The sequence below is a fragment of the Scomber scombrus genome, chromosome 2 (genome assembly GCF_963691925.1).
Source record: "Scomber scombrus chromosome 2, fScoSco1.1, whole genome shotgun sequence".
NCBI lineage: Eukaryota > Metazoa > Chordata > Actinopteri > Scombriformes > Scombridae > Scomber > Scomber scombrus.
In genome coordinates, this window is record NC_084971.1 from 15007708 (window position 1) to 15024577 (window position 16870).

General features: G+C 38.3%; 1 protein-coding gene across 1 annotated transcript; it reads right to left on the bottom strand.

The window, feature by feature from the left end:
- Positions 1-7808: 7808 nt before the first annotated feature.
- On the bottom strand, positions 7809-16842 carry LOC133985853 (bMERB domain-containing protein 1-like). Its single transcript, XM_062425582.1, has 6 exons — positions 16776-16842; positions 12426-12546; positions 10567-10640; positions 9904-10018; positions 8306-8376; positions 7809-7921 (listed from the first exon to the last, which is right to left on the bottom strand). Exons 1-6 carry the CDS (start codon positions 16840-16842, stop codon positions 7809-7811), a joined length of 561 nt encoding a protein of 186 aa, XP_062281566.1.
- Between the last annotated feature and the right edge of the window lie 28 nt (positions 16843-16870).

Here is a 16870-nt window from a genome sequence, read left to right on the forward strand (position 1 = left end):
TAGATGGACTTTGGTTAGCTTGAGTTCTCAGAAGTACAGACAAAGTTTGTGCTGGACCTCACATCTGTTTATTAGACATTCAGGGCATAGCCGCTAATGTGCCATATATTGCATATTTATTTGGTTTATTTGCAGCCTGTAAGAACAATCCCCTGCAGTTAAAAAAATTATATTTTAGGCATGTAGCCAAAACTACGTGACCTGCCATACCAACAAAATAACCTTCAGTTTATTCACCAGTTAATCATACTGTAAGTGGAAGGGTCAGAATCATGAGTCAGATTGGCTCTTTGTCTCTTCAATCATATAGAATACAAGAAGCAAGAAGCACAAGACAAAGGGTTAAGTGCTGGGGAAAAAGGAGAATAGAAATAAGCAACAAACAGAAGTGTGAATTTTCAGTTCATAAATGGTCATACTCCCTTTAAAAAACGAATATACTTGCAGACACACTGTCATTGCTCAAAACCAGCATGAAGTTGCTGCTGACATAATGAAATGGAGATAAGCAGGAGAGCAGACGCGGGACCTGGCAACCTGCTGCATCTGAATCATCTGATTATTTGGTTGGAGTTGCTGGAGGAGTGTTTTGATGACGTAGGAGGGAGGGACAAAAGAAGGAATGGAAACAGAGAGGGAGAGAGCATAAAGAGGACTGACTGGAGTATGACTCAGAGTTGCTTTTTTAAAGAGAGGAAATCAGTTTGGTCTCCTGTATTGGTGACTTCAGGAGAGAGTTAGTGGAATATGGCAACCTTCCAAGTCAAGGCGCTAGTACTGCCCATGCTCTCATTACTGGTGTCTGTGATGTTGAGCATTGTTGTCATTTAGAGACCCCTGGACTGAAGAGAGATGACACCAGGCACGAATGAAAAACAGAAGGAAACAGTTTGTTGCATAAAACAGAATTTTACAAAGTGGTGTTGACTAATATGGAAGATATATCATATTACTTTGATTGAATTCCATAATAATCATCATCAACACTGCACTCTGTATATAGTACAAATCATATGGTTATGCACATGAAAGAATAGAAAGCAGGCAGGCTCCAGCTGCCTGCACACCAGCAGCTGGCAGTCTCAGTGCTCAGATGTCACTGGACTGTTAATTAGCGTTGTCCTGCTACGATCAAAGAACTCCTCCAGTGAGTGCTTCAGAGCAGATCAACCTCCATAACAACAACAACATACAGAGTTTTTCCTATAGTAGCAATTCGAAACCCCTCCAAAACACCCCTTCTCTGCTATTTTGCAGTGTTTACAAAGCATGTTTCTGCCTTTGTACATTTGTTTCCCAATTGGCAGGATTATTATTTTATGTATTATATTCATAGCACTCAAATGTAGTTAGTTTCCTAGTTTTCAGCGCTTTATTATATTATATCCTAGTCTCTCTTGCTATAATAACTACAGCTGAACTTTTGCATTTGTTTTAGGCTTTAATGTTATGTGCATGCATGTGGCTGTAATGTTGCTTCTCTTTCAGAGAAATTGTTTGGAAAATCCTGAACTTTTAATGGAGAAGTTGGTTTAATATAAGCTTGTACTCTGGTCCTTCTTGATAAGAATATTGCAGGATTAAGTATGCTTTAATTCAAAAACTGACTTTTAGAACTGCAGTAGCAATATGATTATAAACACAGAAGTGCTCTATTATATGTATATATTATATGTTAATAGACTGTGAACACCAGCAAACACCATCTTTATTTGTCTTCAGAAGTCCATCCTTTCATCTTTCATGGGAAACAAATTTGATATATATTCATACTGTAAGTCATTTGTCAACCATACTGCATCATAACATTTGCTTTTACAGTAGCACATAAAATACAATAGATTCTGGTGCACAGGTGGTCGAGTGGTCGGAGCGCATGCAACGTGCACAGCCAACCCCGGTTCGGATCCCAGCCGGAGGTCCTTTGCTGCGTGTCACACCCCCCCCTCGCTCTCCTGTTTCCTGTCTGTTTACCGTTAAGTAAAGGTGTCTCTGCCGAAAAGATCTTAAATAAATACAATAGATTCATATGACAGATTACATTCAGTTCAATACCCACATCAAAATGTTAGTGCACCTTATAACTAGATAAAAAGAAAGATTACTCAACTACATCATACAAAATAAATAAATGTTAAATATAATATAGTAAAGTCATTGTACAGTCAGTTCAGAACAAACAAAATGAGAAGCAGGAAAACATATCCACAGGGAGCAAAACTTCTCAGATAAAAGCACAAATCAACAAAAGGAAGACTATTAAAGCAACAGAATAGGTAACATGTGGTTGTATGACTGCTTAATTTTTACATAATGGACATATCCCAACATATTCCTTTTGTAACATATCAAACAAGTTTCATTATTTTCACCTCTTCAATATTCATCATACTGCAAGGCATCCCCATTCACATTGAGTTGTTTGGTAATATTTCCCCTTTGTTCATTTCTCTCGCTGACTATGGATGTGCTAAAGCTGGCATTAACAAAAGTAGATCAAAAAGAGGAAATTATGACAAATGATCTGAAGCAGGTATAACACCAGGAAAAAACATCCCTACAGCTATACCAATAGAAATGAGATAAAACTGCTTTTCATACAGTAAAAGTGGATTGCATGTTGAATTGAACTCTGTGAAACATGTAAATGTGTATCTGCTTTGTGAGCAGGGAATACATGCATAATAACACAGGTGGTTATTATGGTTATGTGCTCAGTTACTGGATCCTGTGTCATATTTTGTGCTTGTGGTATCCATGGCAATACGCAAGGTGAGAAGGCATTTATCATTGTCCCTTTTTTTCATTTAGTCTCTCGAGTCTGCGTCCTTGCAAAGTCACACAGTCATACTGAGCACTTAAATCAATGTCAGATTACATAAAGCTACAGACTGTGAGTTTACACATTTGGATTCAGCAAGTGTTTTCTTGAAAGACAATTCAGCAGAGAGCAGACGTTTTATGACACGCAACTTCCTCATACTACATCCAGTTAGTAAAATAAGGCTTTCTAACAACTCAAACACCGTGCAGGGCTCTGAGTAACTGAAGCTGCTAGTCAAATTCAGCATCAAAGATAAAAAAGAGACCCCCAGGCCACTGACGCCTACTGAACATCAGATTCAGTTCTGCAAACTTTCTGTTTGTTTTTTATTTTATTTGTGCAGCAAGAAACTAGCATCAGCAATTTTGTTTATAACCCTCAGAGCTGACAATTACTAGATTTCCATCTCACTGCATCCTGAAAACAAAAGCTTTGAGGTGTGAGTTTACATACATTATCTCTGACTTATGGAAGAAGTCCATTAAAAATGTAACCTCGGTTTAGATTTTTAGGGTTGTTTTTATGTGTGACAGTAAATGTAAGCAGGTATCTTAATTAAGCTAAAGTACAGTTTTAAAGCAACAGTCTCATATTTGTCTATTCAACATGAAGCTAAAGCCAGCAGGCGATTAGTTTAACTGTTGAAAATTCACTTTACTTTCTGTCTGAACACAGCTTTGTAAGTGTTGGTATGAGAATATCTTTTGACCACAGAGAGAGATCCAGACTATTTCACCCTGTTTTCAGTCTATATGCTGATGAAATGCGCTATATAAATAAAACTGCCTTGCCTTGCCTTGCCTATATGCTGAGCTAAGCTAATTGCTTCTTGGCCCTATAGCTCTACAATACAGGCATAACATTTGTAGCAGCAAAATGCTCATCATGATACAGGTTGATGGTCTACCTGCTGGGCATTGCTGCCTGACGCACCTCCTCCGGTGCCTTTTATGCAGGTCTGCTCCTAAGAACACCTCAAGGGCCTAAGCGGGTCATCAGCTGGGGACCACCAGTCATGGATGTTTCGCTCCTTTAACCCCAGTACATCTCCTGGTGGCGGACAACACAGGCATAACATTTGTCGCAGCAAAATGCAAACAGAAGTTTTTCCAAAACTATTTATTTAAGGGATGAGGACTGTAGACTTTGAATAGCTTCTCACCAGGGCTGCAAATAATGATTATTTTCATTATCGTTATTTTTCTCAATTGATTGATTAGTAGTTTGGTCTATAAAATATCAGAAAATGGTGAAAACTGGTGATTACAAGCCCAACAGTCCACAAAAACCCAAACATACTGAGTTAACTGTCATACACAATTATAACATAGAAAACAACAATACATATTTTTACACACATTTAAGAAGCTGGAACAAGAGAATTTGACATTTTCCTAAAAAAGAAATTATTACAAACAATGAATCGATGATCAAAATAGCTACATTTTATGTCGATAAGTTAATCAATTATTCGACCAGTTGATGCAGCTCTACTTCACACAGATGCTAACACAATATTCTGTCAAATTTTGAATCAATGTTTAATTTAAAAAAAAAACAACATATTCATCATCGTCAGTTAAGCTTTTTAAGCACTTTTCAGTCTGAGAAGCAGTAACACAGGTCACTGTCATTTTGTGACACATCTAAGGACAGGAGCAATACTACTTCAAAAACATGTGAGAAGAGTAGCAAAATATTTTATTGTAAGCAGAAAAGGGATTTCTGGCACAACTTTACCTTCTTTCAAGATGCACGAAGAAGGGACACCTGCAACACCTACAAATACTGTGTTATTGCGATAATGAGACAGAAACTTGAGATAAGATTTCATTTATTAAACTTCCATCCTTAACTGACACTATTTCAGAACCATGAACATTATAAAATAGGTCCTCACAGTCGTCCCCTAGTAGTTTTACAACATGTGCTGCCTTGCATTAGAACCCAACAGAGTTTATAACATAACATGACCAAATGAAACAAGATGTATAAGAGTATATCATCAAGTCATAGTAACCATAGTAACAAAGCAGTGACAGCAATTTCACCTCTTGTTATCACCCTTGTGTTCCGGCACACAAACAACCACAAGTACTGCACACATCACACGTTTTCTTTCTTATTTATTTCTCACACACAAGTACAAACACATCTGTACTATCTCCTCTTATGACAGTGAGCTGTGCAGAAGGTGGACAGGATTATGGTGTTTGAATGACAGCCCTGCCCTTTTCCCATGGTGTTCACCGAGAGCTGCCCTTATGGGAACTCAGTGTTTCCGCTAAGGATGACTCATCCTGAAGATTAGACCACCCCCCCTTCACCCCAACTCTGTGCCTTCCCACTCGCTTTCTCTATTTTTCTTCATCTCCCCTGCTTTCAGCCTCTCCTCTTTTATAGTTTTCTGTCTCTGATTCCCTCCCTAGTCCTGCTAAGAGGCTACGTGGTGCCTCTTAAGAATTTACCTCAAAAGATTTGAGTCCTCGCTTGACTGGTGCAGAGCGCTGTCAGGGTATGCAACACGCCCTCAAGCTGGTGTGAACAGCTGGTTTTCTGTCTACATGTGAAAACTGAAGTGAAACATGTCTCACACTCAAAGTCCCCATGCAAATAATGATAACTGATTGGATGAAGGCTATATTTATTCATGCTGTTGCCCCACCATATCAGTAGGCTTGAAAAAGAATTAACTGATTATTTTGCCACAGCTGATTGTTTTTATGCTTTCAAGATATTTTTATTTATAGGCTATCACCTGGTCAACTAGCTGTAAGTGTATTTGGTTCACATTGTCATAATTGAAACACATTTTCTTGTCAAAAGTATTCATACCTTCTTAAGTATTATTACTTCTTCTTACACACAGCCATATAACAGGAACACATCTTTTTCTGTAGAGTATCTTTTGTCTTTGTACAATGGCTGTTACATACAGTTTTTCAACATTTCTGGCAGGCTTCCAATACCCCTGGGGGCCTCCATGACAGCACCAGACATGGTTGCTGGGTGATAAGTGACCCAAAGCCTCTATGACAGTGTTGAGACTGAATATCAAAAGATCCAGTGACTGAACAAGTGACAGCTGTATCCACGTATCCATCCCAAGGACTAGTAGGGATGGATGCATGCTCGCAACCATACAAGTCGATGCTGAATCAAACAGAGATGAGAGGTATGCACTGAAAAATGTGTCATATATGTTTAAAAAGATTTAAGAAACTTCAATTTGCATTCATGTTCTGTACAAACATGACTGCTCTTATATGTCGACTTTCCGACAAGCAGCTTTGCGTTTACTTTATCTCTAAGCAGTTTTAAGTTATAGATATAAAATTGTGTGAGAGGGATTCAGAGGATCAATGATGGCAGTTATTTTACAGTCTTTAGTGGGCTATGTTGCCCCTCCAGTGAATCCAAAACATGCAGCAGCAACAGCAATATCATTATGTCTCCTGTTTACCTTTCACAAGGTAACCACGATATTATTGTCTCATTGTAAAGGTATGGGGTATACACAGTTGCCATGGTAACTATTCTTCTTGGCAACACCGAGATCTGCTCTGAAGTTTGATTGGCCACTACATCTGTGTACCCCATGTCCTTAGATGTATGAGTCAGTGGCCATTGAAGAGCCTTATGGATACTCTCTATACATACATAAGCTATAGAAGGCTGGTAACAAAGATATAATGTTTATGCAGCTGCGGAAGTGGACTAAAGTGGTTTGCACCTGGGTCATAGATTCATAGGACACATAAAGTACCCACTCAAAAACTTGTCAAGTGTGTCTAAGTATTGCAAATGATGCCTATATTTATCACCGGAGTGGTGGATCTAGTCATCTGCAGTGTCAGTTGAGCACTGTCCACCTCATTTATGAAAACATGAATATGAATATACGGAGAAGAATGACTTATCCAGGTGAAAGTGGTCTGTATGTGCTCATGTGCTTACAGCATCATATGGTCAACTACTGTATGTACAGTATGTGTATATGTATGTATGTACTTTATGTGTCCCCACACAACACTGTCATCCCTATCATTCCCTTATGCTGTCAACTTGTTAGTCTCCTCTGCACTATATATATATACAGATTAATTGTTAACAGATGTGTGTGTATAATATATATATATATATATATATATATATATATATATATATATATATATATATATATATATATATATATACACACATCTGTTAACAATTAATAAAGGATAAGCCTGATGATTATCTGTTAAATTCTTCACAAAACCACCACTTTTCTAAAGGTCGTACACATTCGCTTCTGGAGTCAAATCAGAGGCAACTCTTTGACAGAATTCCTGATTAATGTCAGTTTCATTAGTGTTATCTCCTTAATGCTCATTATAAAGTGCCTGCAGTGTATCCAGACTGGCCTGCTGACTCCGGAAAAACAGCTACTTTTATAATGAGGAGGTGAGAGTTATCATAGCTAAGTGAAGTCTTTAAATATAAAACTTGTAGGCGTGCCATGGTGGGTAAATCCAATTAGTGTATGCTCTGTGCATGTGCAACTGCACTAGTGTGATATTTGACTCATGCTATGCTGCTTCTATCCTTTAAATCCTCTCATGTCTGCCTGAAAATGAGAAAATAAATGCAGTATAAGTTGGCTGAGCAGAGATGATTAACAAAAGCAAGAATGAGAACAGGAGTAAGATGTGAGAGAGGTGGAGAGAGGAGGCATATGAGGAAAACCAAAACTGATATAAACCAGAATGAGAGACATTAGGAGACAAATAGATCTGACAAACTTAGGTCCTTGTATGAAAATCTTTGCAAAATCCAATGGTCTATTGGAAATTCTCAACTGGCATCTGCACTGCGCCATCCATGCTTCAAAGTCTTGGTTGAGACTGAAAAGCTGAAACTGGTAATATTGACTCTGTGGAATGGCCATTTTGGTTTGTGGCCCCTGTTTCAGGCAGTGGGGGCCCTCTGTTTTGGCTCCAGTCTACATGATGGAACATGTAAAGCCACAGCACTCCTTCAGCAGGGTGAGCCCTGTCTTTGTGAAGGGCGATGATGTCTGCTGAGCCCTGGAAGTTGCCCGTCTTGTTGGTACACCTGCAGCACAGGGGGTGGGGGGTGGGGTGGGTGAAGTATTCAACATAAAAAAGACATAATTTATTGTAGTGTCTCTTCGGTGTGTGGCAAGAGACCACTACTTTGATTTTAATGCTTTAAAAACTTGATTAATGACTTACTAAGATGGGCACAAACCGAAATCTTTATTCTGAAACAGGTCTGAAACATATCCTCAGTACACCCATTTCTATTTTATGGCAAAGCAGTCAGTGGATATATGAAGAATCATCTTTCAAAGCCCTCATGAGGAAAATATCTGGAGCAAGGACATATTTGCCACTTATATCCTCCTCGGCACACTATTACTTGTTGATACTGTATTTGATGGAGCAAACACTTGCAGCTCTCTTTGTAGTTACATACCTGTCTTCCTCATATTTCTTGGAAATTTGGACTTCAGAAAATCAGCCATTTCTTTGTCTTCTTCTTTCTCCCTGTAGAAATGGAGAGAGATTGATATAAAATCCACAGAAATGATGAATACATACAGTAAAGTATTTGTACTACAATTTAAAGTCATTGATTGCATCAACAAAAGAGAAGCTGGCCATAATACTGTCTATCCTGATGTGAATCACTCATGGTAAAAAATTATAAATTATTTTCAGTTGACATTTTCTGGCCCTGCCTTCTATTTCACAAGTAAAGGATGAACACTGCAGATACTTTTAGTTCCCACTGCCTGTCTGATTGCAAGAAGCTTGATGAAACTTGAAACTTTGAAGGTCAGGATGAAAAAGAGCAAAATAACAAAAGGAAAGCTCACTATATTTATCAGCATGGACAATGTGGCCTTGAGTGCCATCACATCCTCTCCTCTCTTCGATCCATTACCACACTGTTGTTCTCCTGCTTCCTGCCTCTCACCTTCGCAGCAGCCCTTAAGCACTTTCACAGCACGCTGTCAGCTGCCACCGCAAAGTGTTGTTCACACAAACTAACAATGTTTGATACTGTCTTAGAATTGGAGCACAGAGACGATTAAAGCTAAAAACATGCAGATCCTGTTGAAAGGGGATCTGCTGGTCCAATGTCAGGTCACATTAGATTACAAGTTGTGTGTCAAGTGAAAGAACTTGTGAGGGTGCTGTTTTCATAGCAAGAGAGCATTCACAACACAACGCAACAGGATTAACAAATAAACTGCAAAAAAGTAGACTCATCCATTGTTTGAATCTCAATAATACAGATTTAACCTACAGTAAGCCCACATTAAAAATAATAAGCAATACTTGTTTGACAGCTCTGCATTAAGATATAATGAGCATCACAACCTGCTTTCCTTTTAAATATCTAATATTTTTTTCTATTAAGTGGCCTATAATATTTTGTGCAATATGTGTGATTGGTTGAGGAGTGTCAGAATGCACCTGTTGTGGCAGAAGGGTTTGGACATGATGCAGACAGCCTCTCTTCATCTCTAGCATGAACAAAATGAAAATAACATAGAAACACTAAGAGCCAAGAGCGGTATTTCTCAGACGAGTTTTTTTTTTTAACCAATGGAAGCGCCTCTGGCAGTGTTCATTGACGCATGCTGACACATCGTTAATTGGAAAGGCTCTCTGATGTGCACGCTGCAGTTCACTTTCTCACAGTGCTGTGCCTCAGGAAATGCTCCAGTATTTTAATGGGGCTGCTTTGTGGAAACATGCATATGGATGATACTGAACTGAGACTCAACTTTGCCAGCATTAGTGGCAATGAGAGATGTCCCAAGCAGATGCCTATTGTGTCATTATAAAGACTGTTAATGGAGGATGATCTGAATTTGCATTAACAAAGATCTTAGTCCCTGTGCATGCAAAACAAATGTCAAACTCCCTCCGAAACCCTTTTCTAGGAGACTGCAGGTTAGGTGCACTGCATCTCTGTATCTGGTGGCTTTGTATGTGCAGTGGGATTTAATATTTATGGCCAAAGGACTGCTAGCAAGTTGTAATGAAACCATAGAGGCACACCTAAGTCGTTCAAACTCCACATCATCCACCAGGAAATCTCTGGTCTCGACCAGCTTGTGGATCTGCAGCAGTAGTTCTTCTTCTTTCTGCCGGTCCTCATTGGACTTGTCATTATCTGTAGCAATAAGGAACAAAATATTTGAGTATTTATGATTTTCCCCAGTTTTCCTGAATTTTCTAAACATTTTATCTTTTGAATATTCAAAATGTTCAAGGAAATAATATCAAACTAAATATCAAAAGTAGAAAAAATATAAAGATAGAAATATAATTAAAAAAGTTAGAGTTAGATCAGAGGATTGAAACCATTCTCATGTCAGTGCATTAACACTTTTCTAGATGAGCCTGGAAGTGTTTACATTTTCGATTTTCCGTTTCTTTTTTGTTATGGACTGAAGAAAAGTATATATGTAGTGAAGTGTCAATAAGTGAGCTTTAGAGTAGCAGACGTGGATTTTTTAAAATTTTGCCAGCTGTTTCCCCGTTTCCAGTTGTTATGCTAAGCTAAGCTAACCACTTGCTGACTCTAGCTTCATATTAAGCTTACCCAGTAAAGTGGTATCGAACTTCTCATTGAACTTACTTACTCAAAATGGCAAACTATTCCATAACATTGTTTTGTCTTTCATCAGCAGCCATCAATATGAATATGATGATTTCTACCTGGTATGGACACTAATTTTTGCAGATCTTTCTTCAGCCGTGTGATCTCCTTGCACAGCTGAATGTCATCCATCCTATGCAGACATGATGGAACAAAAGAAATACACACAAAATATTTGTATATCAGCTCACTTTGTGCTTAAACGCAGGTGAAATTTTGACTCTGCAGCATGGGAGATTACAATTTAAACACAGTTTGCTATTAATCTTATATTATACAGGATATAACACAATCTTTTCTGAGCAGAATTCCTGTGTCTCAGACAGCTCTCCCTCTCTCTCTGTCTATATTGCATTCTTTCTCTTTGAATTGCCCTCCACATCACTGGCTCATCACTGACACTGAGGAGGGGTGAAAGACCCTCTGTACCAACCTGGCCTAACAGGAGTGAGAGGCCCTCTTGTGACCCAGCATCACAGCAATTTAATCTTTGTTGAAACACTCACACATACATACAGATACACACAGACACAGGGTCAGAAGCACACTCACACACATTCATCAATGTCAGTGGCGAGCAAGCCTTGCCACAGCGCTGCATCTAACTGTCATGTGAGATGCTCCCCACAGATATTTAGGTGGAGAAATCGCCGCAAGGTTTGGAATACAAATGATACGCTTCACTTAACTAACCACAAGAAAATACACCTTGGGCTTTGTTAGTGGACCCAACAAAAGGGACTTCAAATCCTCTTGAGTCTTGCTTGCTACTCTGCACACGTGACTCCTCACATTTCCACCACTGTCTGAGCAGTTGTTACTGCCTATCTTTCAGAGGAGTAGATGAATAAATATCCATGCCTTAGCCCGCTTTAGTGAAGCAAAGGTAGAGCCATTGCAATTTTAATGGGAGTCAGGTGGGGGTGTGATGGAGAGAAATGAAGGGAGAGAAAGGAGGCCACTGCCTTCTAGAAAGCTGTTGGTTTCTTAAGGTGTGCTCTTCTGTGGAAAACTACGTTTGGACTGCTCCTGGAAGAGAAAGCATGATGATGCAGCTTCTGTCCTGTGTGTTGTTCTTGTTTGACAAGATATTTATACTTTTTGATTGTGATTTACTGAATAATTTATTTAATTATTTTTTTCCCATAGAGATGGAATTGACAACCTGAGGTAGAGATGTTCTTAAACAACTCTATCACCAAACAACAATTTCTGATATTGGAGGATTATGTAAAACACCAGATATAAACTACACTTTAAGTTTTTTTAAATTTCAGTATTTGATCATGGATACTATGGTTAATGTTAGAGGAAGATTGTGGTTGTGGCAGATAAACTATGATTATGAGGTAATTATACAACAAAGACAGTTGTTGGGGTTACAGAAAGATTGTGGATACAGCTAAAACAAATATATTTATTGCACATATGCAATAGGACAAAAACTCGATTTTTTGGCTCCTCATGAAAGTTGGATGGGACTCATAATGGGCACATTTCTTCCTGCATTTGCACTGCATCCTTGCATTGGCGGTGCAGAATTGTCCAATATGAACACACTTCCCGGGGATGGCCTAAAATAGCCACTGTAGTGCAAAGCCTTTTGATTTGGTAACAATATAGGGTTTTCTCTGGCTCCACCCTGAGGCCACACTTTATATTTTATAGCCCCTCTCGTGGTTTACTTAACACAGTTGCATCTCTATTTTTCATCTGTTAATTAATTTCATTGTCTGATGTGTAATGATCAGACCAGACCACAGCACCAAAATAAGAACCTAAAATAATAGTGCATTCCTTTTTCTGCTGTAAATGGATCTTGGTTGCTGTTCTTGAACCTCTTTTGTCTCCAAACTAAACCAAGACACACTGGTTGCAGACTGCAGCAAATGAAACAAAATGTTGGTGAGCCACTCACATATATCTGAGCTCGGACTCCCTCCTGACCAGGACATCCCTGATCCTTTCAATCTTGAAGAGTTCCCCCTCTATGTCATCGACGGTGATGGTGGAGTCTGCCATGGACACCACGTCGTCCTCTATGAGAGAAAGAGACAAGGGCAGCTTTAATCTTGCTGAATCTTGCTAAAAAGTATGCTTGGGACGATGTAACATGTCCAATTCAAAAACATTTAAGGATGTGTATTTAGACTCTTCTTGTTTATATACCAACGAAAAAATACCATAGTTCATATAATAACATATATGGAGACACACTAAGGAGCTACTTGAATCATATGAATCGGCATTTAAACAGCTGCATCTGATGTCGTTTGAAATTGCTGCTTAATTAGGAGCAGAGCATCACAACCAGATTACCATGTGTCAGTGTGCTCTCTTTTTCACACACACACACACATACACACACACACACACACACACACACACACACACACACACACACACACACACACACACACACACACACACACACACACACACACACACACACACACAAATTAGTTGATTGGCTGAAAATTTGAATCAGTGAGGATGTCATGCTTTCATGCTCTTTTAAGATCATTTGGGCTTGTGACATCCAGACTCACTTTTTTGTAGCAACCTTGCTTGAATGTTAAAGAAACACATCGAATTTCTTATTCTATATTCAAAATCACAGTTTGTAGTCTAAACAAGGCACAGAACAAACTTTTTTTTTTAAAGAAAACTTTCAGAATGTTTCTAAGGCAAAGAGTGAGATGTAGATAAAATGTGAGTCGCTATCACCGGTCTACTGTAATCTAAAGGGCATTATATAATTTGAGGTTCCTGCCAAAACAAATAAATAATAAATAATAAATTAATGTTTGAATACTATAATTCCTGCATGCTACATGTTCATATAAACAGCAGAATGGCTAATAATTATCTAAACATAACAATGATATCCCTGCATGAATATTCACACACACAAACACAGAAGCTCTGCTTTCAAACAAATTAATCATAATATACTGCACAGAGGCTTTTAACTGTATGTTTTTAAATGAAACATGAAATATCAGTCTTCAATCTAAAATAAAGAAAATAATATAAACATGTACGTTTTCTGGATGTACTTCGGTCACCAACTGGCTCCAAAAACTTCTGTGCTAGTTTTTCATACCTGCATGTTTGCATGGTATGAAAGATATACAAAAATTAAAATTAAAAATACATACACTATATTTAATTCACCATAAGATCCAAGTATAGTAGAGTCCACTACCTGTAGTGACAATCTTCAGTCTTTGCAATTGAAGAAAATCACCTCTGTAAAAATAACTAGCTCAGTTCATCACCACAGTAGTCCTGGATGACTGTCACTTCCCCGCAGAGAACTGCACAACATGATGCCCAAGATAGACATGACCAGGGAAATACCAATACCACCACTGACAGACAGCAACTTATCCCTCCTGGGGCCCTTAAATCTCTCTCTGTACACACACCATTACTTACTAGAGCACTATGTAATATCCCTATTCTAGTCACATTTAGCCTTGGAGAGGGTAGAGCTGACTGAGTTCAAAGTGCAGTCAAGACACATCTTCTGCACTAGCATGAATAAAGGCAGAAAAAAAGAGACGTCTATACTGTAATTCAGACTTGGTTTGTATGACTTCAGGGTAGTAGTGAAAGCACTGAAGAAAGCATTAACTGTGCTTGGCGATAATTGCTGGTTTACATGGACTCATCTCTGTGCTGGTATTAAAGCTTTGTTTGTTGGCTTGCAACTGCAGTCTGCCTTGTTAAACAGATAAAAAGATGCCTAGAAGTACCAAAGACATCTTCACACTGACACTCCATACTCTTGTACAAAAACAAATCTGGCTGACGTCAGAGTCAAGACAACCTTGACACCTTAGAGGAGAAAGCAGTGAATTGTTGCAGTAAGTATTAAACTAGATCATCCATGCAACTATCTACTCACACTTTCCCTTAAGTGTTAATTATAGAATACAATTGAAATGCATTGCATAATAAAGTAACAAATGAGCCAGATTTGTAGGCTGCTAAGTTAAAATATAATTACACTTAAAAAACACACTTTTTATAAAGAAGTAGCCACAGAAAAAGGTATTTTGTTTTCAGAAAAAAAGTTAACACATGTTTGTACCATTAATACCTACATTTATACCTACGTGATACATGACATGCCAACTGTAACAATTTTTTAGTGCTGATGAAAATAAGATATAAATGAATAACAAAACCATTAACTAAATAACTATTAATAGATCAATGTTGGTTTATTTGCTTATGAGCTGAATCCTAACCTGCATTTTAACCACAAACATTATATGATTTCTACCAAGTAGCATACTTTCTAAAATATACATTTCTATACATTACTTTTTTCTTTTTTTTTAACACAGTTTGACTTGCCAAACGCAGGTGTAACCCAAAAGTATTAATTGCTGCATTGCATTGCAACTATTGCTGGAAAGGAGCCCCCGTTAATGATATTAGTCCCACCTATATTTTTCTGCTATGACAAGTAAGTAAATGTTTGCTGGGAAAAAGGTCTAGTGTCCGATTCATGCTATTGTTGCATACTGACATAATGCCTGTCAATAACCAAATCTTCAGAATTCAATTCATGAGACCGTGGTATGCTAAGAGTGTGACCATTTCACAAGCAGATACAAAGATTGAGTGGCAGATAGATCAGGATGTGGATCCAGAAAATGCACAGTGTGATGTCAAAAGTGTTGTTTAGTATATTCTTACATTGCTGGGGACATGTTCTGCTGCAGAGGCTCTCTAGGACAGGTTATTCTACCGCTGATGACTCATCACTAGACCTCCCTGAAATGTTCCCTCCTTTACACTTGCTCTCCTTTCTAATTCTGTTACAGTTTCTCATCCTCTTGCTTTTTCTCAATCAGCCTCATATCTCCCCCACCCTGCCCCTTTTATTATCCAAACCCCTAAAGAAGTGAATTACATCATGAGCTCAGTTTTTAGTCTTTGCTCCGACTCCAATCCTCTCTTTTGCACCACCACAATGTCCCTTATGCCTAATGAGGCAGAGCAGCATACAGATCAGCCAGATTTGAGATCAAGAGGCTGAAGTTGAGGAAAGAGGAGGAGGAAAGAAGATAAGGTGTTAAAAGAGATGGGAAGGTAAAAAGGGAAGGAGGAGAGATAGAATAAAGGACACATATGGCTTGTGCAGAGAAATCTTTCCAAACAGAGTAAAAACAGACTGACAGAGATTCTGCACAACTTTGCAAACTTCATACTCAACTGCTCACATCAATACACTTATTGAACATCGGCAATGTAGAGGAAATGTGGTAAAATGACACCAGTCCATTCATTGATGATGATTAGTCATTGATAGTTGATTGACAGATCAGGAACTACTTTCAAACTACTAATCGATCAACTGTTGAAGTCATTTACATAGAAAAACTGTCAAACATTCCATGGATACAGCTTCCCTAATGTGAGGGTTGGCTATATTTCTCTGTTTCATATCACTGTAAACTGAATATCTTTGGGTTATGGACCTTTGATTAGACAAAGTAAGATATCTGAAGACATCAACTTGGACTTTAGATGATTGTGTTGGACATTTTTCACTATTTTCTTACATGTTATAGACCAGACTAATTGAGGGAATTATGCAGATTTATAGATAATAAAATCAATAGTTAGTTGCAGTTATAGTCTAAGAGGAACATCGTAAATAAGGAACACAGCTATTAACAGTTGCTGAGATGTAGCCAGTGTCCTGTCATTTCCAACATTTTTTCATCATTTGACATGCATGTCACTGAGTAATGAACCCTCACTTTTCTCTTACACAAGTAAAGACCCACACTGATACACACACTAGCAGAGCAGACACCTGTGGATTCTTGACATTTTCAGAGTTGCTGCCTGTACTGCAACTAGAAAAACACACTGACTGGCATCTATCAATTACTAAATATAACAGTCTAGTCTATAAATTGTGAAAGAATAAAAAAACATTTGCAGTAATCCTGTCAGACAGTGGGAAAACATAGAACACAAACCAAGGAAGCCTTAGAGTAATATTGTAGTGATGCCATTGATTATATTGTAAAATATACATTGCAGAAACACGTCTAGTTCACTATTAATTCACTATTAACTAAGACAATGTAACCCCCTGACATATTTAACACGGTGGCACCTAAGGAGAATTTGCAGTAGTATTGCAGGAGATTCAAAATGTAGGCTACATATGCGGAAAGGTAACATTAAACAAAGTAAACAGATCAGCAAGTAAAGCAGTGCTTGTTCGTTGGGTAACCTGGTTTATTGTGGTCTCTGCTCCATTCAGTGCGCTCCAGTGAACCGTACAGATGCTTCTTCTCCATCGGTCCTGCAGCTGCTCTTTTCTTCTTT